Genomic DNA, 24701 nt, shown 5'->3' on the forward strand with positions numbered 1-24701 from the left:
GTGTGTGTCTGTCTGTCTGCCCATGTGTGCAATGTTTACCAAAACCCTGTACCATGTTTTAACGTTATCAGCTGTATTATGTCTGTTTGCTTTGCTAGTACAAACTGCTGTCCATTGAGCAGTGAGCTATTTATTATCAAATGAAAGTCTGTGTCTGTCTTCTTTTTTCTGTTTGTTTTATTTAATTGTACATCCCTTATCGCTATTAATAGTATGTCATAGGAAATGATAAGAAAGTATTGCATTATGTTCCATTCAAGCCAAGTTAGAATCACTCTCGGAGCATGTTAACAGTCTGTTCTCTCTACATCCACTGTAAGAGCAGGTGATGCGTAGTGAAAGCTTTGGTTCTTAATGCATTAATGAACAGCATTAGAAGGAGGGAGTAGTGCTGAATGAATGGATCTGGACTGAGTGAAGAAGGCCTAGCGCAGATTACCACCCACTGCTGAAGTGGATATTTCTCCTATTAGGAGGTATTGTGGAAATTGTAGTCCCAGAGATTGATTGGTGGTCTCTCTTTCCAAAACTCTCTCTAGCTCTCTTTAAGGTTTCTTTAAGTACTCTGTCATACGAATCATCTGGATCCACGAATACTCCATTCAGATGTGTTCATGCCGACTGTTATCCTGCATGTCTTATATAAAAACGCACCTATATCAGGTCAGTCAGTCTGCTGATGATGCCAGTGCAGTAGGAGAAAAGTTTCACTAAAGCAGTCTGTACTGTTTCTCATGCTCTTACTTCATAAAATGTAGATTAATGTGGTCTGGTCTTCACCAAACAGTCCTTAAACATTCCTCATATCAGAGCATAAAAAAAATTGCTACTGAAGTTCTCCAGTTTACAGCCAAAACTGGCTAATGGTGACAAAAAGCTTACAATGTCTTAACCCCTGTTCAAACCAGACTACTCAGGATTTGTGCTTTTTTTTCCACTACAGCATCCTTTGGCTTGCCATAAGATCATTTGTAACATCAGAACTGGCAGCATCAGTTAAAAGTAGAAAAAAAGATGTTTCTCTTGAAGTCATGACCGTTTGTTCTCACACTGGCAGTCAGTGACTGGCAGAAAAATCATGAACTTGCATAGCCATTAGCATTGAATAGCTTTACCTTCAGTTCAGACAATGCTATTGCCTGATGTGTGAAGCAGACATCCATCTGAAGCATTAGGATATTGCCTGGTGAGGCTGTTTCAGGTGGATTGTCCAGTGTTTTATCTTGCTTATTCTAAGGGTTTTGTGGATTTGTGAATTCCGGACATTGTGCACTTCTGTCAACCCTCTACAGATGTTTCACAACAGCATGTTTGTCTTGTTTTGTTTCAGTCATGTGGAAATCACATGTATTTTATTTACCAGAAAGGGAATGCTTTTTTTTTGTTGTTTTTCTTCCTGTCCATGTCCACTACATTTTTGGTTCATTGTTTTGCCTCCTTTTTCAAACATAAATGTATTGAAGCTTAACAAATGTGTCAGATGAGGATCAAGTCCTGTTTTTGTTTATGAAGAGTTCAAGAATGTTAGCATATCAACAAAAGATTTTGAGACAAAAAAAAAAACTTGTTAGGGATGACTCTAATGATGTTTACAATACTTGTTTATGCCCCCCCCCCCCCATCTGTTTATATGTGTGTCGATGCAGTTTCCCCATATTTGTGCACATCTTTGAGTGTTGCATGAAAGGATTTGTTGTAGAAATGTTACTGGATGACAGTTGTAAAGAAGTCTGTGGGTTAATATATGGAAGTTGTCTTGCAAAAAAGAAGGAAATGACAAAAGGGTTTTTTATGTTAGTTGAATTGATTGAACTTTATGTAAATTAAGATAATTTGATGTGTACACTGCAGAAATTGCCCATGCATTTCTCTGGAAGAGGTGTAGACATTCATTTTTCATTCTATTCTTAATTTGTTAAAGAGGGTGAGGCCTGAATGAGATGTGGATTTCTTATTTTTTGTATCTATGGATGGACAAAAAAGTAATCATTATAGTATATATAAATATATATATAAATATCTAAGAAGCCAACAGTTGTTATGTGTTTTCTTACCTTCTTAGTGGTAATCTGTCAAGCTTGACAAACTTCTGATATGATGTGATGTAAGAACAGCCTGTTGTTTTACATTTTCAAAGGCATATATATTGATATTCATCTTTGGAATCGTAAGCATGAGGTTAAAAGGGGGAATTCAAGGCCGTGTAAAGTTATTAGTTGCGCGAGCCTCTTACGTACGTGAACAACCACAGCGTTTATCTGTCACCTATGGACCGGGACAGCAGCTGACATAAGTGGGGAATGTAAAACAAAGCTGTAGCCTCTTACACCCCAAGACTCCTGAGTTTATTTCTCTTGTTGTTTTACCGCCTGCTGAGTCCACAACGTGTACTAATGTAAGAGTCCATGAGACGTGAATCCGTGTATAGACGCGTAAAATTAACATGCGTTCCCGCCTTCCTTTCCTTGTTTCCCCCTGTTTTTAAAGCATATAATGTATATGCTTCATATTAGCGTGGGGGTGGGGTCGAATTCTCAGCTGGAGAACCTAAGTCTGAGTTCATGATGCGCTTCTCTAAAAGGGACTCGCGCCCATGTACCGCCTGTAACTGTGGCTTGTATGGACCAATTGGGAGACCCAGTGATGTCAATGGTGATGTAAAATTAAGCAGGGAAGCCTCTCCACATCCCCAGTGCGCTCTGCTGCAATAACGCAAATTGAGAATGCGGCGGATGCCATTTTCGCCCGCTCGCAGATTGGGGAGGGGGCAAACGTACGCAAGCGTTGGCTTTTCGCAAACACAGGCAAAACGGTTGCCATAACATCTTCTCCCTCCGTCTTGCTCATGCAACCTCTCAGTATTCCAAGAGCAATGAGTGTGTGACATTAAATCCGGTCGTCTTTTCATGACACGGCCTTAACTCATTGATGTCAGACTGACACCTTTATCGTATCTTGCGTTTTTGCGTCATAGCGAGGTTTCCCATCCACTTGGCATCTGCTAGTCTTTTTTTCTCAAGCCCATCGTTGAAGACTGAAAGAGAGCGGAGGGGCTGTCAAGCACAGTATGCGTAGATGCACCTTGAAAATTGGGGAAAGACTCGGCGTTGCAAGCCAATGAAGAACCCTCCCTATCATCAATAAACTGGTTCACACGGAGACGGGGCTCAGCGCGAGTTGGTGCGGGGTTCTCCGCGTTTTCTGCTCGTTTTGAATCCTAATTTGACAGAAGCTTTTGTAGGGTGGAGCCGACCCCGTTTTTCTAATACTGAGGAGTCTGATCACTGACACACTTCAGGTAAGTATGCATGTTACTATTTTTCATCTGTCATTTATGCAAACATTGTGTGAAATGCGTGGGAGGTGACACCTTAATAAAATGTTATCGGGCATTATTACAGCAATGGTAATTACTATTGCACATCAAAACGTCAACTGCACAGCCAAATTTACCACGTTTCAATTATTTCTATCAGCATTTGAAATGATATTTACGAATAGCAAAACAGGAAGTGTGTGCATCGGCGCTGTATTTTACTTGCATTTAAATATCGTAATTAGAGAGCAGCTGCGCTGTCAAAAACAAAAAAATTAAATGCGATGGGTGCTATGGAGGCTTGGCGACTGTACTACCCTATATTTGGCATACCATACGACCAAAGGCACACGAGAGCTTATCGCTGGCCAAGCTTGGAAATCATTTTGGGGGCAGCCTGTAAAATAGAGAATTCCACTATTTCTGTTTCTGTGTTTAAAGCCCAACCCAACGTCTGAAGTCCAAACTGTGGGCTAAGCACGCGCCCAAATATCAGAATGGTTTTGAATTGCCAGCCCGATCTCACTCAGAGCGTCCTGAATGACGCTACGCCTTGATGTTTTGTGATCACTGAAAACATGGTCGAATGTTTGCGCACGACCCGCAGATTTAAAGTTTATTGATCATTTTTGTGTATTTCTTACATTAAATACCTCCCTTCGTTTTAGTGTTTTGGTCTAAACACTCGTAGGCCAGTAACAGATGTTCGGGGGATTTAGTAAGGCTTTTAGGGAATAGAAAAACGCATCAGTAATAGAACATAGAGTAGAACAACCTTGTAATTAAACACGATTAGATTTATATGAGATGAATTAAACACTGTTATACCACTTTACTAATGTCGATTATTTGAAAGTCATCCTAAAATACATGGGACATCCCAACTATGTATATTTCATCTTTATTTAGAAAGCCTGTCATTTTGACGGAGAAAAAAATGTTGAACTTAAATTTCTCGGTGGTACCTTCCTGAGCAACAATTCTGTAGTTTAAATGTTCACGTCTCCACCATATGACCATATGACATTTTAAGGTTAAATTGAAACTGTTTATTTATTTATTGACTTACTGATTGATTGACTGATTGATTGATTGACTGTTCTTTCCTCCGGATCTATTGAATTGTTTATAATGAAAGTGTTTACTAAGAGATTTTGAGGTTTGTGAAATGCAGAGATCTTTCCTATATGTTATCTATAAGTTTTGGCATTTAAAGATGAAAACTGAAGAATGTCTTTTAAAGCCAGGCTTTTGATTTCACCTCTCTTTATCTCTTAGCCTGTGGCAGAAATGGGAACTCTTGGGGAATCTTCTCCCTGGGTTAGTCTTTGCTTTGGAGAGCATAGGGTGCCAAACATATGCAAGGCATGGAGTGTGTTGCTTTGACCTATTTATACTACATTTCATGCAGCAAAAGCACACTGAGTGACCTCTCTAGATGTTCTTTCTGAATACAGAGGTATACGCATGGAAAAACAACAATAAAAAGCATTAGATTATACACATTGATCTCATATGCTGAATACTCAGCGAAAGGGTCATATCAGTGGAAAGCAATAATATTCTGTACCATGTTACTGATTGGATTTCAGTCCATTTTGTTTTCTATACATTATGCTACTCTAAAAATCCACCAAAACCACTAATTGTGTGTATGTGTGTGTTTGTTTGTTTTTTTTGTTTTTTTCTTTTCAAATAATTCTGCACACATAGCACAGCATTTTCAGGCCATGACTAATTCAAATTTCCTGTCACACTAGAGAGTTAAACTCCAAATATTCCACCCTGACTTTGATTACACAGAAGACTCCCACGTGGCCAGATTTCAGTGATGAAAATGTGTGTTGTCTCAGAGGCAAGGTGTGTTTGCTTTCTCTCTCCCTCTGCAATACAGGACCCAGCCATGAAAGACGGAATGGCCAACAACAGCACAGCGAGCATCTCTCAGGCCAGGAAAGCTGTGGAACAACTGAAGATGGAGGCCTGCATGGACAGAATAAAGGTACAGTGTGCACTGAGTGTGTGTACGTGTGTGTGTACGTGTGTGTATGTGTGTGCACATATTTACATATACAGATGTGTGGGTGTTGCCAATATCTGCCTGTATGCTCAAGGAAAAAGTACATTACTCTCAATGGGTTTGTTACAATATTCATTTTCAGTCATATGTTATCAATGGTGCATGAATCATTTTGGATTCATCCGTGTCTTATGTTCTCCTCTGGGCTCGCCATTGATATGTTTACCATCTCTCTGGAGACATTTATTCATTCAGAATTTCTAGCCTTATTATCAGTCAGAGACAGCTGGCAATATTTATCATTTTAACAATCATTTAGTTCCATTGTATTTTTTCATAGTTTTGAACAGTTGAACACTTTTTCCCTTACTGACCAATTAAATATCCATTTTCTGAAGGTTTACCTCAACTCGATTTGTCATCACCAGCACCATTATCATTCTCTTTCTTCTTCTTCTTCTTCTTCTTCTTCTTAATAGAAGCACTCAATGCGGTTGGAGTAGTAGTAGTGGTTGCAGTAGTAGTAGTAGTAATAGCAGTAGTAAGGCATGAGTATTAGGTCCAGTAGTCACTGAGTTACCGTGGGCAATGAGAAGAGGCTGCTGGTTCGAGTGTGAGAGAGTGTGTGATGGAGGAAGGCAGAGGGAGTCTGAAGAAACATAGGATCGGCTCAGGCCATTTACCAAGAGCAAGATGGATGGAGCTACTCTACAAAGCTTTCTACCTCTCCCTCTATTTATACTCTACTCACTGGATAGGATTAGATCATTTTGCAGACTGCAAACATATCCATGAAATCAGATATTGCCTTTGGCTTGTGCTTTTTCATTCCCAGTGATTGTTTCATGTAATGTAAAGTTTGGATTTACACTTTTTTAAAATGATGTATCAGTGAAGACTTAAAACCTAGGCTTAAAACCTTGTTTTATATTTCTCACTAGTAGCCTAATGTCCTTAGTAACATTAACCTCATCTGTACTTTGCACTTACGTGTTTACAGACTGTGTAGTTACCTCTTCGAGATAGATACTGTATGGAGGACAGTCTGATACCAAAGGTCACACTGTCCTTACATATCTTATGTTAATAGTCAGTAAATAGAGATGTTTCATATGAAATGCCATTTGTACTGGACAAGAAAAAGGTGGTTCCTGCAACCAACTCACCACTGATAGGGTAATGCTTTAGGAGTGTGAACCTAGAGACTTGGAACGCTTTATACTTAATGCCCAGAGAGTGCGATAACAGTTTAAAAGAACATCACCAAAACCTAGTGAATTAATGGAGCTGAATGAGATTCCTCACCTGCAGCATCCAAAAAAAACCCCCAAACAAACCCAAAGTCCTTTCCTCCGCCTACAGTTTTCTGAAGACTATAATTAATGTTAGGTACAGACTTTGAACGTGGAGAGTTCCATAGGCATCTATCTCTGTGCATATCAGAGATGTTCCTTCCCTCCTTTCTCCTCTTGTGGACATTGCATTGAACACCTCAGCTCTGATACCATCATCTGATTCAGTATGCTCCTCATGCGCCGGGCAGCATTTGCCTCCCGGCTCTGAAGCACTGTGATCAGCATTGTTACCCTGTCCTGAATGCTTCCCTTTCAGAGACAGTCTCTGTCAGCACTACAAAGGTCGTTTTTATCTCCCTCCACTTTCTTAAAAAAAAAAAAAAATGGAAACTGTATCTTTAAGGTCCATGAAGCAAGTCAAATTACATCTCAATAAACTTTCGATGAGGTAAAAACAAACCCCGATTGTACCATTGTGTAAATCTGGTGAACTTTTTTAACCTGCTTGATTACGTATGCTTGTGTTGCAGTGTAAAACCATGAAGACTTTTTGATGAAAGTTCACATGGAAATTAGAAATACTCTCAGAGACAGAGACAGAGACAGAGACAGAAAGAGAGAGAAAAAGAGAAAGAGAGAGCCAGAGATAGTAAGTAAGTAAGTAAGAAACAGGATGGAGTCCTCCACTGATCTTTCAAATCTAATTACTGGCTTCTCAGGAGGGAGGGAGACGGCTGTAGTCTCAGGAACAAAGTCTGTGTTTGGATGATTGAAGGATGGGTGCATTCATTAATTCCTCTATCACATGGCAGAATGTGATATGTGCTAATTAGCAGGGATCTCCTTCATCAGTGGGTTATGGGCTGTAATTACACCCTCACTGCACTCAATGACACCAGAAGCACAGCAGCTAGCACTGGTCTCTGGGACTATTCCACTCCCATATTCCCAAGTGTCCTTATACTGTGTAATACTATAACGGACCTGCTTTGTGTTTATGCAGTTCTGAAATGACAGCTATGTTGCAGTTATGCACACTCATACTTAACCCTTGTTTGACATGCATACCTTATGGGCTTGCCCTCTGGATTAGCGGCTGTGGTTGACTAGCAAACCTTAGCAGTTACACAGTGTAGATGTGCACTGCTTTGTGCTTGTGTTCAAGGCATAAGTACTGTAAGATTATATTTACATAGCAAGCAGGTATACACATTTCATTTAATTTAATTGCAACTAGCAAACAGCTATAAGCAATTGTTTTATTTAGTTGCAGTTCTTCTGTTACCTTGTTTTAAATTTCACAGAATGGTTTATGGACAGCTTATTTAACTGTGTACATGAAGTAAGAGAGAGTTGTGGCAAGGGATTATGGGAAATGTAGTTTCTGGGGTGAGTACAGGTGGGTCACTAGCACAGAGAAGACCATCTGGCTGTGACTGCTACATGTTGCCCAGAGCCCCAGATTTCTCACATTCACAGCTGAGCCTCGTATCCCTGCTGGCTGACTGTCCACAAACACCCCCTCCCCACTCTCTCTCTCTCTCCCACTTCATACGTACCCAAGCCACTACACTTCACTCTCAATGCTGTTGACGTAGATGATGGAATTCAGAATTTGTCAAATGGATATGGATACTGTGTACTGTCATACATTAAGGTGTGCTTCAGAAAGATATTGTTATTTACCTTGCTTTTTAAAAAATATTCACGTAATGCAGATTGACCAGACTAAATGTTTTAGGTAAATGTTTGGGGTGAAAGGTGTGATTGTGTTAACGAGAACAAAATATATAGTGTTCAAAAATATACATGTTCTCATTCAACCATTGATGAGATTTGTCACTTCCTAGTCTTAGTCTTACCTCTCATTGTATGTTTATCTTTTTGGATAGCTGTGTAGATTGCAGTCTGTTTGTTTGTGTTTGTTCCATGAGGGCATCTCTAGCCTCTAATTATAATGGATGTTCCTGTAGAAATGCATAAGCTGAGTGTGTCTCTTCGCCCTGCACGGGAACATCCCAGGAGAACAAACTTAGCGCCACTGCTCCGTGACCTACATTGATCAGTGATTGACTCAGAAGCTCAAGTCAGCACAACCTGTCCTATTCATTTGTGTGTCCTACAAAAGCAAAAGGGCAATGCACACGCTGAATATATGACTACACCTGTATTATAGATATATCTGGTTGCGTGTGTTGTTTTAGGTGTTCACATGAACCAGATAACTGCTTTCAACCCTTGTTTATCATAGTCTTTAATTTAAGGATCTATTTAAAGGCTTGATTATCAGTTGAATCAGTTATGCTGCTTTAAAGCCACAGCAAACACATACAAATGGCCAACAGCCCCCAACTCAGGTATGGAGAGATGAGAAATCATGCATCAAGTCACAATTTGAATCATTCTGTGACAAATTTATTAGTTGGTTTTAATCAGCTATATGCTACTATCAGTAAAGAATCATTTTTTTATCTTTTGTATAATCATAATTTCATAGATTTGTTCCATGTTATTTCGCAGGTATGTAAGACCACAGTGTTTGGACATGGCGTACATATAGCCAGCATACTGCAATTCTTACATCATTTCTTTCTTCTGCTTTTTTTTGTTTTTTTTTGTTTTGTTTTGTTAGGATTTATACTATGATATTGTGCTCCAGGTTTTGCTTTCCTGTCAATGTAGGGGCAAATGTTACAGAAAATCTCTAATTCCACATCCCTGACTCTGTCTGTGTGATAGTTCTAATGGCATTATCCGTAATTAGCCTGTGCTATTATCATTCATCTCAAATACAGGGTGTGGTGATTATTCTGGATTTCCTCTACTGAAATGCCCTCCCTGCTGTGTCACTCCACCTAGCAGATAAACTCTTCACCCCACAAACTGGATTACTGAATGAATGATGGATATGCTTGTATGTGTTCACATCAAGTATATGATGTGTGAGGTAACATGAAGGTCAGTCTAGAAATGGACGGAGAGTTCCAGAGATAAGGCCTCGGGAAAGAGCTTGCCTCTGAAGTGTAAGGGCTGCGCAGAAAGATGTTTAGGTCAGTCTGTCTTCCCTCTGCCCCACCCCTTCTCTCTCTCTCTCTCTCTCTCCCTCTCGTGTCTTTCTGTCTCCCACTTGCAAGCTATACTACTCCTGTGCATATGAATGTGTGTGTTTGTATAGATTTAATTGTGTATAAAAATATGGTTAAATCTGTGTACGTCAATGCTTTTACTGTTTTGTGCATTTGTATGTGTGTATGCGTTTTTGCGGCTCTGTGTGTGTGTGTGTGTGTGTGTGTGTGTTTGTTTGTGTGTGTGTCTGGCAGAGGGCTGTCTGCTCTAATTGCTGTGTTTAGTGCCGTTATCAGACTGTTCCTATCACAGACCATGAACCTGAACACTCATGCATTTGTGGTGTGTTCACTTACTGCACCCATTCTCAATTATCTATTTTTGTCGTTATAGACGGATGCCTTTTTTTCCCGCAGTACCCTGGCCTACTTTCACTTGGTCACTTATAGCTGCGTAGCTAGATGATGAATGTTCCCTTTATGTATACAATGAAACATGGATTCTCTCTCTTCCTTCATTTTTTCCCCTATGTTCTTTATGTTAGCCTTTTGCTTACTTTTTACCCATACTCCCCTACTCAGTGACAGACTGGCAGTGAGATTCATGCAAGATACACCTGCAACATGCAGACACATGGCTTATTTTTTGGTTATTGGAGAAGAGTACAAATTTTTCATTTCTGTTTGTGTGTGGAGGAGTGTTATGTAAAAGATAAGCATCATATTTTGAAGCATATTTAATGTGGAACAGAAATGTACACTATTCATTATTTTTCATGAGTCTGAAATTATATTCAGTTTAACTTCCTACTTTCATGTAAAATAACTATATATTGAAGATACAGCAAAAACCATTTATCCTCATGTTTCGGTTGCCATGTTGTAGGTGTCGAAAGCTGCCGCTGACCTGATGGCTTATTGCGACGCTCACATACGAGAGGACCCCCTCATTGTTCCTGTGCCTGCCTCGGATAACCCGTTCAGGGAGAAAAAGTTCTTCTGTACCATCCTCTGAGCCTGGGAATAGGGGCAGGCTCTGGCCTGAGGATGCCACACCCTGGCTGCTGGCATTTGAGCTGAATTGAGTAGCAGCCACACTGTTGTTGTTCAGCTCCCTCCTGGTGGTCTTTTTTGGAGGGAGAGAGGGGGATTCAGCTTATCTGGCAATCCAGTGAGGACCTCACGTCTTGTTTAAATAGGTTTGTTATTGCTTTGTAATCCGAGAACAGCGTTGCTCACTGCTTTTGAGATGAGAGTTTTGTTTTTGTTTGTTTTCTCAAATATAAAATGTTTTGTTTGCTAGATTTTTCATGTGCCTCAGGAAACTAAAGTCCCCCACCCTCAAATCCTCACAGAAAAACTGAGAAATTATCAGGTTTTTTCCCCTTCTTTTTTTCTTTTAATGGACATATTTTATAAACGATCTTAAATAAGAGATTGACCTTAATGTAGGCATTTTGTTTTGGATATATAGTTATCAGAATGGCTCAACTGCCCCATTTAGTTCAGCAAATGTTTTAATTGAAACAAAACATACTTAGGAATTTTGAACGAAATTTTCCTGTTGAAGGAATTGAGTTCAGGACAGCCAGTATTGATATTGTTTACAGTTTCACTCTGAAATTTTGCTGGTCTTGTGAATATATGACAAACAGCATTAAGTATTGTCTAGATGTTTTATTCACTGGTTCCACTCTAAAAATGTCTGTGCATATATGATCTGTTTTACCCATAACCTCATGTAATTCAGATACATGTTAAGTCTAGTTTGAAATATCTTTGCCATCATGGCCGCCAGTGTGGTTCTGGGTCATGTTATCTCATATTCATAAATTCTTAGCAAGTATCTCAATAATCTGCAAATATTTAATGATTTAATTAGTAAAACTGACAAATCTTCTTAGTGCATTGGTTTGTTTCCTGTTTATTTTAGAGGACACAGTTTGACGATAAAAACATTTTAGAGCTTTTTTAAATTTCTCCCATGGTATGGCCTTTGTCCCTCATGTGTTGTTTTGTGCATCTGTTGTGTTTTTGATGGGGACAGAGTTGTACAGATGTCAGATCTGGCACTGAGCAAGCTGAAGTCCCATCTGGCACACAAACACACACAAACACACACACACACAAACACAGCATAGGGGGACTTGTCAACAGGATAGCAAACTTTATCACACACTTGTAACCCTTCTTTAATATATATGTTCAGTATTAAAAGAATTTAAAATACTGCAGGTTTTTTTTTCCAACAGACTAATCAACCCAAGCAGGATTTATACCACAAGTGAAAAGCTCAAGGTTAAATGTCCCTCCATCCGATCCCTTTTTTGACCTTTTCAATTACTGGCAGCGGTCATCCTCTATGTCACTGTAGAATTAATAAAAACCACCCACTATTTAAGGGACTTTGTTTATTCGGTTTTATGCCACTGTTAATATTTTTGTTTATTTGTTTGTTTGTTTTCTGACTGGCCTTATTTATAACCTGGGCATGTTTTCTGACCGTTTTTTTTTTTTTGTCTGCCTGTGCTAAACTGAACGGCATGGCCTTTGACAGAATTGCTAAAGCCAAGGCCTGCATGTGTCTCTGCTCTCTCTGTCTCTTCTCTTCAGCAGAGACTGTGGATCTCTATAGAGTGTACGTAAAGAGTGCCAAGTACTGTGACCACGGCGTTTTCTCCACACTGTAATTACACAGTCTTTTTTTTTTTTTTTTTTTTTTCTAATTTACAAAAGAAGTAGAAGCACAATGTCTTATATTTCCTTTGTAACATTGTAACTTAGCCTAGCCTTTGTTCATTTGTACAAAACAAGTGTTATTCTCTTTAATACACGGCAGTGACTATCTCCTGAGGCACTAGTGCTTCTGTAACTTGTATAATAATTACAACCTTTTGAAAGTGTGCAGCAGTTCAAATCAGCTGATGTTTACTTTTCTAAAAGCAATTTTAAGATTTGGACAAGCTTTTTTGAACCCTTGGTTGTGTAGAGTACCCGAGTGGTAAATTTAAAATGCTGAATAAGACATATTATTCATTTTGAATTAGGTATTGCCTTACTGTGATGTCACAGGTATACAACCTCTGACCCCAACACTGACTGACCTAAGATATCAAGCTGTTTCATCAGTTGGACATTTACAGCAAAACTATTATCTTTTTATGAAGGTGCTGTACCCGCCATTTTGATCGGTGTCACTTGAAAATATTCCTGTAGCCCAGAGGTTAAGGATGAACACAAACATAATTATGAATACTGAATATTTATGAATTTTGAAAAAAAAAGAGAGAAAAAAAGTAACTTGCATGAACTGAAAACCTATATATATATATGTATACATAATATATTAGAGCTTTGAGACTCCTTGTTATTAAAATACTGACTCCTTAATGTATGGGTTTATTGGTACTTTTCTGCACTTTACTCTTGTAGAAGTTTGGATGTGTAGACCTGTGCAGCTATACAAATGAATAAACCAAGCATTCATTTCAAATCTGTCTGAATACGGATGAAATCAAGGTCAAGAAAAACGTCCATTATCACAGCTATGTATTATTTGATCTATTGGGGCTTGCAGCTGAAGAGGTGGTATCATTCATATATATATATACAGTACTATTTATCGATGCAAGGAAAACTTCTACTAATGTTACATGGTATGCGAGACCATGAAATTCACATATTTTGTAGCTAGTCTTCTGTAAACAAAAAATAAGCAGTACATTGTCCCAGTTTTAGGTTTGGTGGTTGGAAGAGTATTACCTAGCTTGAATAAACTTGTTAAGGGGTGGTGAAATTATGTTCTTAAAAAGTCGTTCACAAAACGTTTCTGCACGGATGGTACCGACCGGCTGAACGGTAGGCAATTTTGCCGACTGTGACTTTAATATTTCAGACTTACAGTATGGTGAGGAAAAACTTGGCATATATTTCCAGACTTCTAATGCAGCCCGTGAGCACTGACCCTGAGGAAGGACGAGGTTTTAATGAGACGACTCAGAGTGCAGTGTGACACTGAGGTATTGGGTGTCCTCTAACTTGCGCAGAAGGAAAACTAATCATTTTCTCTGTCCTCATTCCAGACAGAGCAATGTCTTCCGTCTGAGATGTCACTTTAAGAGGCAGCTGCTATTCAGCAGAAGGAAGAAAGAGGATTTTTGTTCCAAGTAGTTGCTGCTGTACTGTCCTCGTGATGCCAACTCGGAATTAACCCAGTGTTTTATTTGTCAGTGGAGACACCTTGTGGTTCAAATTGTAAAATACTCCACTCTCAAATGAATATATTTTCATTTGGGTGCAAAGGTCTTGCTTTGTTGGTTTCATGACATAAGTTTCTTCTTAGGGTTTTTTTTTTTTTTTTTTTTTTTTTTGATATCTACTGTTTGTTTCAAACGATATCTTCATTGCACAGACCTGCTCTCACGTTGTTGTATATATCACTTCACTAAAGGGATACTTCAGCTAAGCATTTTAATACGCCAAAGAATTAGTTTTGGATATGCACACATGTATTTTGTATCGTTTTTATGGATACTGCAGTGTGCACGTGTGTGTGTGTGTGTGTGTGTGTGTGTGTGTGTGTGAGAGAGAGAGAGAGAGAGAGAGAGAGAGAGAGAGAGAGAGAGAGAGAGAGAGAGAGAGAGAAAGAGCGGGAGAGAGAGAGAGAGAGAGAGAGAGAGAATCGTAAATATGAATCAGGTTCAGTGTAGTTAAAATTTATAACAGAGTGAATAAAAGATTCAAATCTTTCACATATCCGAGAGGATTCAAATTTAAAGAGCGGGTCGACACACATTCAATTACCAATTAAATAAACCCATGAGCCTTGTCGTATGAAGTTTATTTTCATGTTATGAACCTCATATCCCAGAGGGCATAGCGTGCCTGCCCCTAAAATTCTATTGGTTCATTTACTCTTACATCATCAACCATCAACACACGTAGTAGGCAGACATGAAGTACTCTCCGTCGGATGGCACTTCTCGGGTGGAAACTCGGCAATGCTTTACACCTTCGCCCCCAGCTCTTTCCTGCCTCCAGTCTATTAAACACTGTAGTCTTAATCAAGGGGTCTGTCCATGCGAAGCTTAGCATTGTTCTTGCTTCCGTGTGTTGTCGCGGTCGTAGTGCATTTTTGGTTAATCACGGACAAAACTGCTTTCTTGTTGGATTTCAAGGCTGCAGGTAGGCACAAGAGACGAACAGTTCAACTTCTTAACCCGCTAGTTTTTTTTGTATGTCTTTTGTATCTGTATTCTTTGTTCATTTTAATGTATAGCTACAGTTGAAAACAAACTACTAGACATGCGTGTATGCTTTTTAGTGCAGAAAAAAATCCACTGGGTTGTAATGACATTTATCAAACTGGGCGTTGCTGGGGGTTTTAAAATTTTTAGTAGCAGTAGTACTCCCCTAACTTCAAACATCATGACTATGGAGCATTACACTGTTTCTGTATGCGTGATGCCAGCGTTAAGACCGTGAGTGGTAGCCTAATAGTTAATTAACCGCGTTAAGGTCAATGGCTGTAGTGGTGACTGAACAGTGTATGGACACCTTTCACACCAAGGGATTTACCTGGCAACAACATCACACCGTTACTGTAGCAACACAGATGCACGAGTGCTACGACTCTCACGTATTGTATTTTGTATAGAAAAATGTACAGCATAATATACTCTCTCTCCCTCTCTCTCTCTTTCTTTCTGTCTTTCTCTCTCGAATATAATGATACTTGTTACTAGGACACTGCTGAGCTTCCACTAGAGATAAAAGTGGCATTCCCCAGTTGTCAAAGATCAAAATTCAATGTGATTGTTACTTCAGGATTTACACCACAGCCTGTGTAAATAATTCACAGAAAAAGATGCTGTCACAGGCTTTAAGATGTTGCAGATTTTTGCAGATATATATTGCAGTGGTAAAATAAGTTCTACTTTATTGACTATTTACAAATGTTCATATCATAGACAAGCAGCACTCTGTAAGTGAGGTGCTGGTTGGAGTCTTGTCTGCCAGACACCATCATGAACTTCGACAAGCAATAAGGGACACATGGTTGGGATACCTCAAAGAACACCCTCAATTCCAAAACCGGTATGTATGGCTATGTTTTTCATGTGTTTTTTTTTTTCTTCATCTCCAGTGTTTCATACATGGTAATACATTCCATGCTTTATAGATGCTCTGACTGGGCTATGGTTCTTTTGGGTATAAAGGATCCCCGTTATGTATAGATGTATTACTAGTAACAGTTTAAAATATCCAGAGTGTTTAAAATGCTTGAGCTGTCAAGTCATATAACTGGAGTGTTTCGCTGAGAGTTTTCTATGAAAACTACACATTCAGTCTTGGAGAAAAGCTTGGGTCTGTGTATTAGAGTCTTTATGTCTGAATCTGTATTTGCACTGCGTATGAAACTATTCAGCTGAGTATACTTGTAGTGTGCTTTTTAGAGGTGAGGAAAGAGCTTTGTGGGATTATGTTGCCACTACATTAAAACTGACATAACAGAAAGATGCCTTCATGTATATGCACAGCACAGTCTAGTCCCCTGTGTTTCATGAGAGCATACAGCTATTCTTCTTCCAGTGGTAATGCACAGATCTGAATATGAATATGAATAGGGTTATATTCACATGTGACTTTACAGCAGGCAAAGGTTTCTGTCCGTCACGTAACGCGCTAAGCCCTTGAATGACTTTGAAATGATATCACTATATTCATTTGTGTTTTAATATTCCTTTTCAAATTGTGTTTGCGGTGGTTGGTTTAATTAGCATGACTTTTTGCATTCATTAAAAGAACATTTCAAGGTTGCGAAGACACTGTTGATGTGTTTGTCAGCTCTGTTCTTTCCGCTCACAGGGTGGTGGTGAAATTTATCATCGGCAAGCATGGCTGCACAGTGCCGGAGTGGGACAGAGAGGATCCCTACTCATGCAGCCTCCTCAACATTTCTGAACCAGGTATTAATGGATGTGAATGAGAATCACACTCACACAATGCAGCTGCCATTAAAACCACTCTTAAGTCAACCCTTTTAAATGTTACCTGTCTTTGCGGTCGAATTTACAAATATATTAAAGAACTGCGTTAGTTTTCGGCTTTTGATATCTTCCAACATTTTTACTCGAGCAGTTCTGTGATAATTCTGTTTTGAAGCTAGCTGGCAGTGAACTACTCAAAAATGTAGTTTGAAGTACAGTCCTTTTTTTTTTCTTCTTTCTCCTTCCTCTTCTTCTTGTTCTTTTTTTTTTCATCCTAACTCTTTGTTCTTAGTCAAAAGCTGCCTGCTAGTTCTGCTCATCCTAGACTACCTCATAAAGTCGAGAAAGACTCATAAGTTTTATCACGAGGTCTTGTCCGAATGGTTAATGCACATGGAATATTTGGTAGAGCAGCATGGTTGACTTTGCCATTCACCTTGGTCTTTTTTTTTTTCTTTTTTTTTTTTTTTCAAACCCCCTCCCCAAACATTCGCTCTCCTTGTATAGCTTATGTTAATAGCTGGAAATGGCAGGCATGATTGCCTTTACAGAAGTGAAGCCGTGAGTGGGACTTCAGTGGCTGTAATGTTTTGATGGAGAGTGGGCATGCACACAGCTGTGGTAAAACACAATTATGCCTTTTTTTTTTTTTTTTTTTTGAAATCTTATGTTTAAAAGCGTGGCTTGTTCTAAGTGCAGGATTAATAGGCTTGTGCGTTTCTTTCCGCGGGAACCCTCAGGTTTTCTCTTTCTTCTCGTACCCTGTTTTTTTCCTTTTTTCTTTTTTTTTTTTTTTTTTACTAACATGATTGCTAGGCTGAGTATGCTAATTACCCCCTTTTAAAAAGAATTTTCTGCGTGGCACCAAAAGCTTACGGCTTCCCATCACTTCAAGCTAAAGAGAGAAACATCTGCTCCGCCAGTGAAGCTCTCGCTCCTTCTCTTTCTCTGATGCATGGTGTTTAATTGGCTTTTGTCTCAGGAACGCAGGAGAAAGGGAAGTCTTGTTGAAGAAGTAAAATGAGAATCCCACTTCCTTTTTAACAGCCTTGTACTTTTCATTGATCTCTTGGGTAATAAAGAGCTCTTTTCTAATTAAGAGACCTCGCCGCTGCGATAAAGTTTGCCTTTGAGACCCCCCCCCCCCCCCCCCACACACACACACACACACACACACACGCACACACACCCCAAACAAGAGATTCTCAAAGTGCTGATGTTTGGATTATTGTGTAGTGGCATGCTAAAATGCCTCCATCTGTTTAAGATCTCTTGTGTGTCTTCACCCTCTCTTACACACGCGTTCATACAAAAAAGACCACATACATGTATACTGCATGACTGCAGAATTCTGAGCTTACCTAACCAGAGAGTCAAAGAGATATGGAAAACACATTTAAAGGGATTTTTTTTAAATTTGTGTTCAATATATTTACAAAATAAGAGGTTTCAATGCCAACTGCAAACATTTCATTAAAACACATACACAAATAGCCAAATAGACACTTTTCATACAGTCCTCTCTTTCAATTCCTGTGAATCCAAGCTCTCTTTTATGGCTTCCACAAGTCTCACACGCATAAACTCATTATAGTCTATATACACCAATACACACCCTCAGACTAGGGTGACCAGATTCAAAGAGACCAAATGTGGTTGAAGTAATAAGTTTGTGTAGGACAATGTGGGACATGTTACCAATGCCAAGGGGTAACATAAAACTTTGATATAATGTCTATCTAACTGAATACGAAACACCGCACACCAGTCAGGCCATAAAAGATACAGGCTACAGCTTTTGCCATATGAAAGATATGATCATCCCAAAGGCGCACTAATTTTGTAACCTAACGTGTTTATTGATAGACATCCAACAAGCATTGGCCATTACAGGCTCATCAAAGGCAACTGTCCTTAAGCAAAGCAGCAGGCATCATGCAGCTCAAGTCTTTCAAGTTATACTCCTGACCAAATCCAGCTACAACGTAAATAAGGCACAAAATAAAATGTTATATAAAATAAAACAATTTCAATGCCATTCTTTATATCAAACCAAAATCTCTGTTGGATGAAGGGATAAAAGAACATTTTCTTTTCTTTGTGGCCATGATGTTGCCTGGTAGCTTTTACCTTCATATCTGCAAAGTTTGTGTAAGTTTGGTTTTTGACGTAGCAGAGGAGTTCACTGGCCCCATGTTTGCACAGTTTGACGGACGGCCGTAACAGCCTCTTGATGACTGCCTTCACTGCTCTCTTCTCAGCCATTGGATGAAAGCCAAGCTTTTAGAAAAGCTCAGCTATGTTGCATTTGCTTCTTTTGACGTAGCGCTATTAAATAGAGTAGAAACGATGCCGCAACTGCATAAGCGCCTCATGTGCCGGGCGGGTAAAAGAACACATCTGTGTGTTCTTATTTCTCACAATTAAAAACCAAATGACCAATGAAATGTGGGACATTATCTCAGTATGCGGGATGCGGGACAAAGGGTCAAACGCAAAGCGGGACGCCTGGTCACCGACCTCATATGTGTTCTCTGCCTGTAGGATCCAAAATTTTTCTCCCTCTGGAGCAACACACCGCTGTTAAACATGATGATCAGTACAAATGTAGATATACAGTGCCTAGGTATATACTGAATGTATTCTGATAATTCTGAGAAATGGCTTGATATGTTTCCACTCAAGAAGCATGTGTCTAATGACTTTATTTGTTTGTTTGTTTGTCCTACCTTCCCAGTGGCAGGCCAGGAGATGGCCATACTGAATGTCCCAGATCCCTCAGTCCTGGTCCCCTCAGAGGTATCGGCTGTTAGTCTGGACTTTAAAGTCCTCCACCCGGTCGTCATCACACGGCTCGGTGTTTTTCCCAGCGGCCAACGGCAGGATTTCCGTGGCAACGTGACAGCAAAGCTCTTTCAGGTGGATCAGGAGGTAAGTGTGACAAAACAAGGAAACAAAATCCTGAGAGCCGCCCAAGTTTATCAAAATGTTCACCATCAACATCGGTCAACGATTAAAAAAAAAATATATATATATGTTGATATAGGAGAAGATGATGTTACAGGGGTGGGAGTAGAGTTTTACATGGAAACCAATAGAATGATAAGCGTTATTGGAGTCAATGGAAAGTTCTGCTGTCTCCACAGTGACTTCTTGCTTGAGAATCTCCGAATCTCCTTTTGTTTTTCGGCTTCTGTCCATTTGGTATTTCGGAGCATAACAACGAAATGTACACCTCAGAGTTAAGCATAGGCTTATTTCTAATGTTAATGAAATGGGGTAAGGCAGGGTAAGGTAGGGAAAAGGGTCAGTGTTGCACAACTGAAGTCAAATTATTAATCCTTCACTGTCTTGACAAGCTGTTGAGATAAACTCGTAGACACAAAATTAAGTAGTCTTATCTTTCAGCTTCTCTGGAAATTGAATTCCTTTGACTATTTAATCTCTCTGATCTTGGATGTGATGAACTCCTGGGGCGACAGTGCAGCTGCATTTTTCACAGGCATGGTACAGACTCACTAATCAGGGTTGCAGAAGAAAAAAAAAAAAAGATTGCATAGGAAAAGCACTTCTTGTTCGATCACGTTATTATTTTTTTATTCATTTATTTATTTGAAAACATGTGCCTGTGTATGCATCCTGTAAAGTGTTTTCCTGATTTCTGTTCACTGAGTTGTTAAATAGATGTTCTCAAATTAGTTTTGTGCCCCCAATAGGAAGCCGTGGTGACTGCACGGTTCAGCACTCTCAGTCCTGGAACCAGTGTTCAGGGGTTGTGGTACAAACCAGTGGAACAGTTCATTTTACCCAAGGTGAGAAGACCAATGAAGATTCTAATAAAGTAAAGCATCTGAATGGACAGTCCCTGGTCATTTGCAAAGGACTTGTTTTACAATACTTCACTCTGAGAATTATTAAAGTCAGACGATAATGCGGAAGAGGTATGAGACAGCTGAAAACGATGTGTAATGATATATAGTCAAATAGGGTATCCCTGGCCAGATTGTGTGCATTGTATGTGATAAACGGTATCATAACTAACCTTCAGACTAGCTTAGACAGCATGGGCAACTGCAGAGGTAAATGCTAACCTCCCTATCGTACACCTCCCCTTGAATTCTACAGTAACCTGGGCGTCCTTTCTCTATCTGTGTGTGTAACCCTGTGTCCACAGGGATTTGAGGGAACATTGCTGTGGGAGAGTCAGGACTTGGCAGGCCTGACCACGGTCAATGTGTCCAGAGTTCAGCTGGATGATGGAGGAGGGGTACTCAAGCTTGGCTCCGTAAGCACACTTACCTTGGATTAAATTGGCTTCGGCATCTCTCTTAGTGTATTTCTTTAACACATCGATTTGGCGCTCGGTTCTTCTGTCAATATCCCCCCCCCCACGTGTAACAAACCAGTTTCTCTTTCTTTTTTTTATTTCTGTTTAAAGCTGCCAGTTCATAAGCATTTCGTGTGTGTTTGGAATTGATCTATATTATGTATTGATTCGTCATCACACTTTATCCATGTGGTGACCTGTGGAACGTGTTGTGTAGGTTGAAGAAGGCACGTTACCTCACAGAAGTGCTCTCGGCTTTCCAGGACTAGCTGGAGGATTCACTTTCACAGTCTATGGTGAGTTGTGTGACAAATGTATTGCTAGACTTCTCCCAGGGATAAAATAGAAGCAAACCAACTACAGTTTTTTGAGTGTGTAAACAAAAGGAGTCGCATTTTTGACTGAAAACCTGCTCTCTTATAGTGCTTTCTTTTCTTTACATAGCTGTGGGGTGTCCTTTTACCTTGCCTCTTTTGTCCAATTTTACATCTTTCCTTTGTATCTCTTGCATCATCACACACTTTAACTTCACTTTTTACTCTCACTGACTTGTCTTATTTTTGAGATCTTATTTTTGTTTTTCCTTTTCTTTCTGTCTTCCTTGTGTGACTGCTTCTTTTCTTCTTTCTTGACTCTCTCTCTCTCTCTCTCTCTCTCTCTCTCTCTCAGATGTGGATGCTCTGGGGGAGATGTTACGTGGACGTGCAGGCAGACTGGAACGTCACTTGTCAAAGCTGAAAGAAGAGGACTCTGCCCTGCAGGAGGAAAGCCTCAGACATGGGGACATGGTGTTTGTAGATGTGGTAGACACATACAGGAATGTGCCTTCCAAACTGTTACAGTTCTATAAGTGGTAAGACCAGTCGGAAGAGCTAGATTTAATATCTTTATTTCCCAGTGTCAACATTATTTTTGAAGATTCCTTAAAACTGAACTGTTGTTAGACATGAGTAGGTTGGTGTTTTGTAGACCTTTTGTGTTTGGTGTTTTGATCCTTATGAAGAGAATCTTATGACCTTTAGAATCACTAAAATCCATGATTCACGTGTAAATACACAACCTTCAGATCTGCAGAATCATTCCAACTGTTGGTGTGAATTACCCACCATTGTTTCACCAGGAGTGTGTTTTAGCATTTTAGAGCACAAGTATTCCTCTGTGTTTTGTGTGTATCCCTCTACTTAACATTAATAGGATGTATGTATGATCACAGTTCCTTAAAGTGGTCTTAAACATGTTTGGAGTATTGCCCCCCTGTCTCCCATTCCCACGCTGCAATTGAATTGTAAATCCACTTTTGGAAGCGCGAGCCTCTGAAGTTGGGAGATTTAATTAAGGTTGTGAATTCCCTCTTGGATAGGTCAGTGGGAAATGCTGACTTCAATCTGCTGCTGAAGACAGATGATGATTGTTATATCGATGTGGATGCTGTATTAATGAAGATAGACCACAGGAGTCTGACACGGAACAGTCTCTGGTGGGGAAAGTGAGTACAGCACTGTAGGCCTGTCTGACAGCTTCAAGTCACACACTTGACTGGGCCGTCGCACTGGGAATTATTGTGTTCCTACTGAAGGAAGGAGTATACTTGCCAAGATTTTTACATTAGACCATAAGACCTTGTCAGAATACATACATGGATATCATCCTATTTTTTTGTTGTTTTTGACCTCTGACTGTTGTTGTATGAATGGTATGTGAATAAAAATTGGCAACATTGATCTTTGTAACCCAGTTTCCGTCAGAATTGGGCCGTGGACCGTATTGGAAAGTGGCAGGAACTGGAATATGCCAGCCCGGCATACCCGGCCTTCGCCTGTGGCTCTGGCTACGTGGTCTCTAGGGATCTTGTGGAATGGTTAGCCAGCAATGCGGACAAGCTCAAGGCTTACCAGGTACGGTACATCTCCATCCCTTCTGCAGAGCAAAGCAGCGTAACTGCCAGATGATGCCCTGGACTCAGTGGTTTCAGGTGAACGAATGTGACAACAACAGCACAGTCAAAAGACAGGCCCTAAAAGAGGATTATTCACTAAACCCATCCAGATGGTGTGCGTGTGTGCATATGTTGGAAGTATTTTAGTGTAATTTTGTGTATGTGTATGTGTGTGTGTGTCTGTGTGTCTGTGTGTTTGCATGCTTCTGTGCCTGCTGTTTCAGGGTGAAGATGTGAGCATGGGTATTTGGATGGCAGCTGTGGGACCCCGTAAATATCAGGTAAAATTCATGAGGGTACACGCACACATCCCTTGCCAAACACAATTTAATCCTCTAGATAAACACAGCATTAGGAACATTGCACGAACAAAATGACTTCATACCTGACCATAATTAGCACAAACAATAAACAACAAAAGGGGTTTCAGGCTATTTTATACCTTATTTTCCCATGACATTAAGAGCCTGACTTCCCTCTGGGTCTGAGTGTAATCATAATGTTGTTGTTATGAAAGTCGTGATTAAATTTACCGCACACTCCACAAAATGTTTACCATTTGCATCAGACCACTTTAATGTGATTTAAAGGGTTTCGTTTCACATCTTAGCTTTTTTGGACATACTTTGGTGCTTGTTTACCCTTTTCGTTTGTTTACTGGCCATCATAAAATGCATTCAATGTATTTTATTCCACTTTATTTCACCCAGCCCCTTTTGTGAAACCTGAGGTTCAGTGCTTTTCTCTGTTATGTGCATATGCTGTTCTAACACGTGTGCTTTGCTGTGTTGAACAGGACCCGGGCTGGCTGTGTGAGAAAGAATGTTACGTGGACATGCTGTCGTCTCCCCAGCACACTGCAGAAGAGCTGCGCTCCCTCTGGGACAGGAAGAGGGTTTGTGGGGACCCCTGTGGATGTCCCTGGGGACACCATTGAGGTCCTGGGGGCTGCAGAGATTGGGAACGTGCCATATGGCTCTCATGACAGACACTGTGGGACGTTAGCCAAGATTACACAGATTATATGGTACTGTATAAAGTCAGCGCTAAAAACAGGGGTGAAGATGTATATAGAGCATCTGTAAAAGAATTGAGAAAAGCTCAGAGAATGTTTTAATACTGATGTCAGTCTGCTAGACTGCGTTAGAGTCGGTGCTCAAGTCTGAAGTCGAGATATCGAGTGAAACATTCACACATTTGCACAAAACGAACACATTTCAATGTGAAACACTGACTGTGTTTTTTGACTTGTCTTTTTAGCTATTCTATTCCTGTGCCATCTCCCTGCACTACAGCTTTCTTTACCTATCCCATTGGTTTCCAGCAAATAACAGGGTTTGTAAAGTGATAGAACAACTTTCCTATAGTTCCTTAAGTGATGTTGCCTTTTGTGTTTTGTCGAATGCTAACTTTACACGGCCGAGAGCTAAAATCCTGCATCTTTAGCTTTTTATTCTGTCAACGCCTGGGAGTCGTCCAGAATTGGGTAGCCGATTGTTGTTTTCATAAATGCACCAGAAAATGTTGTGTTATTGAAACGAACCTTTTAATAATGAACGAAGTAGAATAAAATGATGAGGCTGGCATCATTTGCAAAGCTTTCTCCTTGTTAATGAAGAAGTATGTCAGAAGTTGAGCAGGCTTTTTGAACAAGTGGTTATCACAGTCTGTTTTGTAGCAGAACAGAGCGCTTTGTTGGCAAATGTTTGTGAGAAAAAGGATTAGAGAACTATGAACACTGTGAAGCTGCTGT

At 39.9% G+C, this 24701-nt stretch overlaps 2 protein-coding genes across 2 annotated transcripts; both read left to right on the top strand.

The window, feature by feature from the left end:
- The first annotated feature begins 5219 nt into the window (after window positions 1-5219).
- Window positions 5220-10711, top strand: gng4 (G protein subunit gamma 4). Its single transcript, XM_030771840.1, has 2 exons — window positions 5220-5318; window positions 10583-10711. Exons 1-2 carry the CDS (start codon window positions 5220-5222, stop codon window positions 10709-10711), a joined length of 228 nt encoding a protein of 75 aa, XP_030627700.1.
- Window positions 10712-14774: 4063 nt separating this feature from the next.
- On the top strand, window positions 14775-24398 carry b3galnt2 (beta-1,3-N-acetylgalactosaminyltransferase 2). Its single transcript, XM_030771957.1, has 12 exons — window positions 14775-14880; window positions 15666-15792; window positions 16564-16664; window positions 19423-19616; window positions 20402-20497; window positions 20860-20970; window positions 21230-21308; window positions 21682-21865; window positions 22373-22498; window positions 22748-22907; window positions 23173-23229; window positions 23745-24398. Exons 1-12 carry the CDS (start codon window positions 14775-14777, stop codon window positions 23883-23885), a joined length of 1482 nt encoding a protein of 493 aa, XP_030627817.1. The 3' UTR covers window positions 23886-24398.
- Window positions 24399-24701: the final 303 nt, after the last annotated feature.

The sequence above is a fragment of the Chanos chanos genome, chromosome 4, assembly GCF_902362185.1.
Source record: "Chanos chanos chromosome 4, fChaCha1.1, whole genome shotgun sequence".
In the NCBI taxonomy this organism is placed as follows: domain Eukaryota; kingdom Metazoa; phylum Chordata; class Actinopteri; order Gonorynchiformes; family Chanidae; genus Chanos; species Chanos chanos.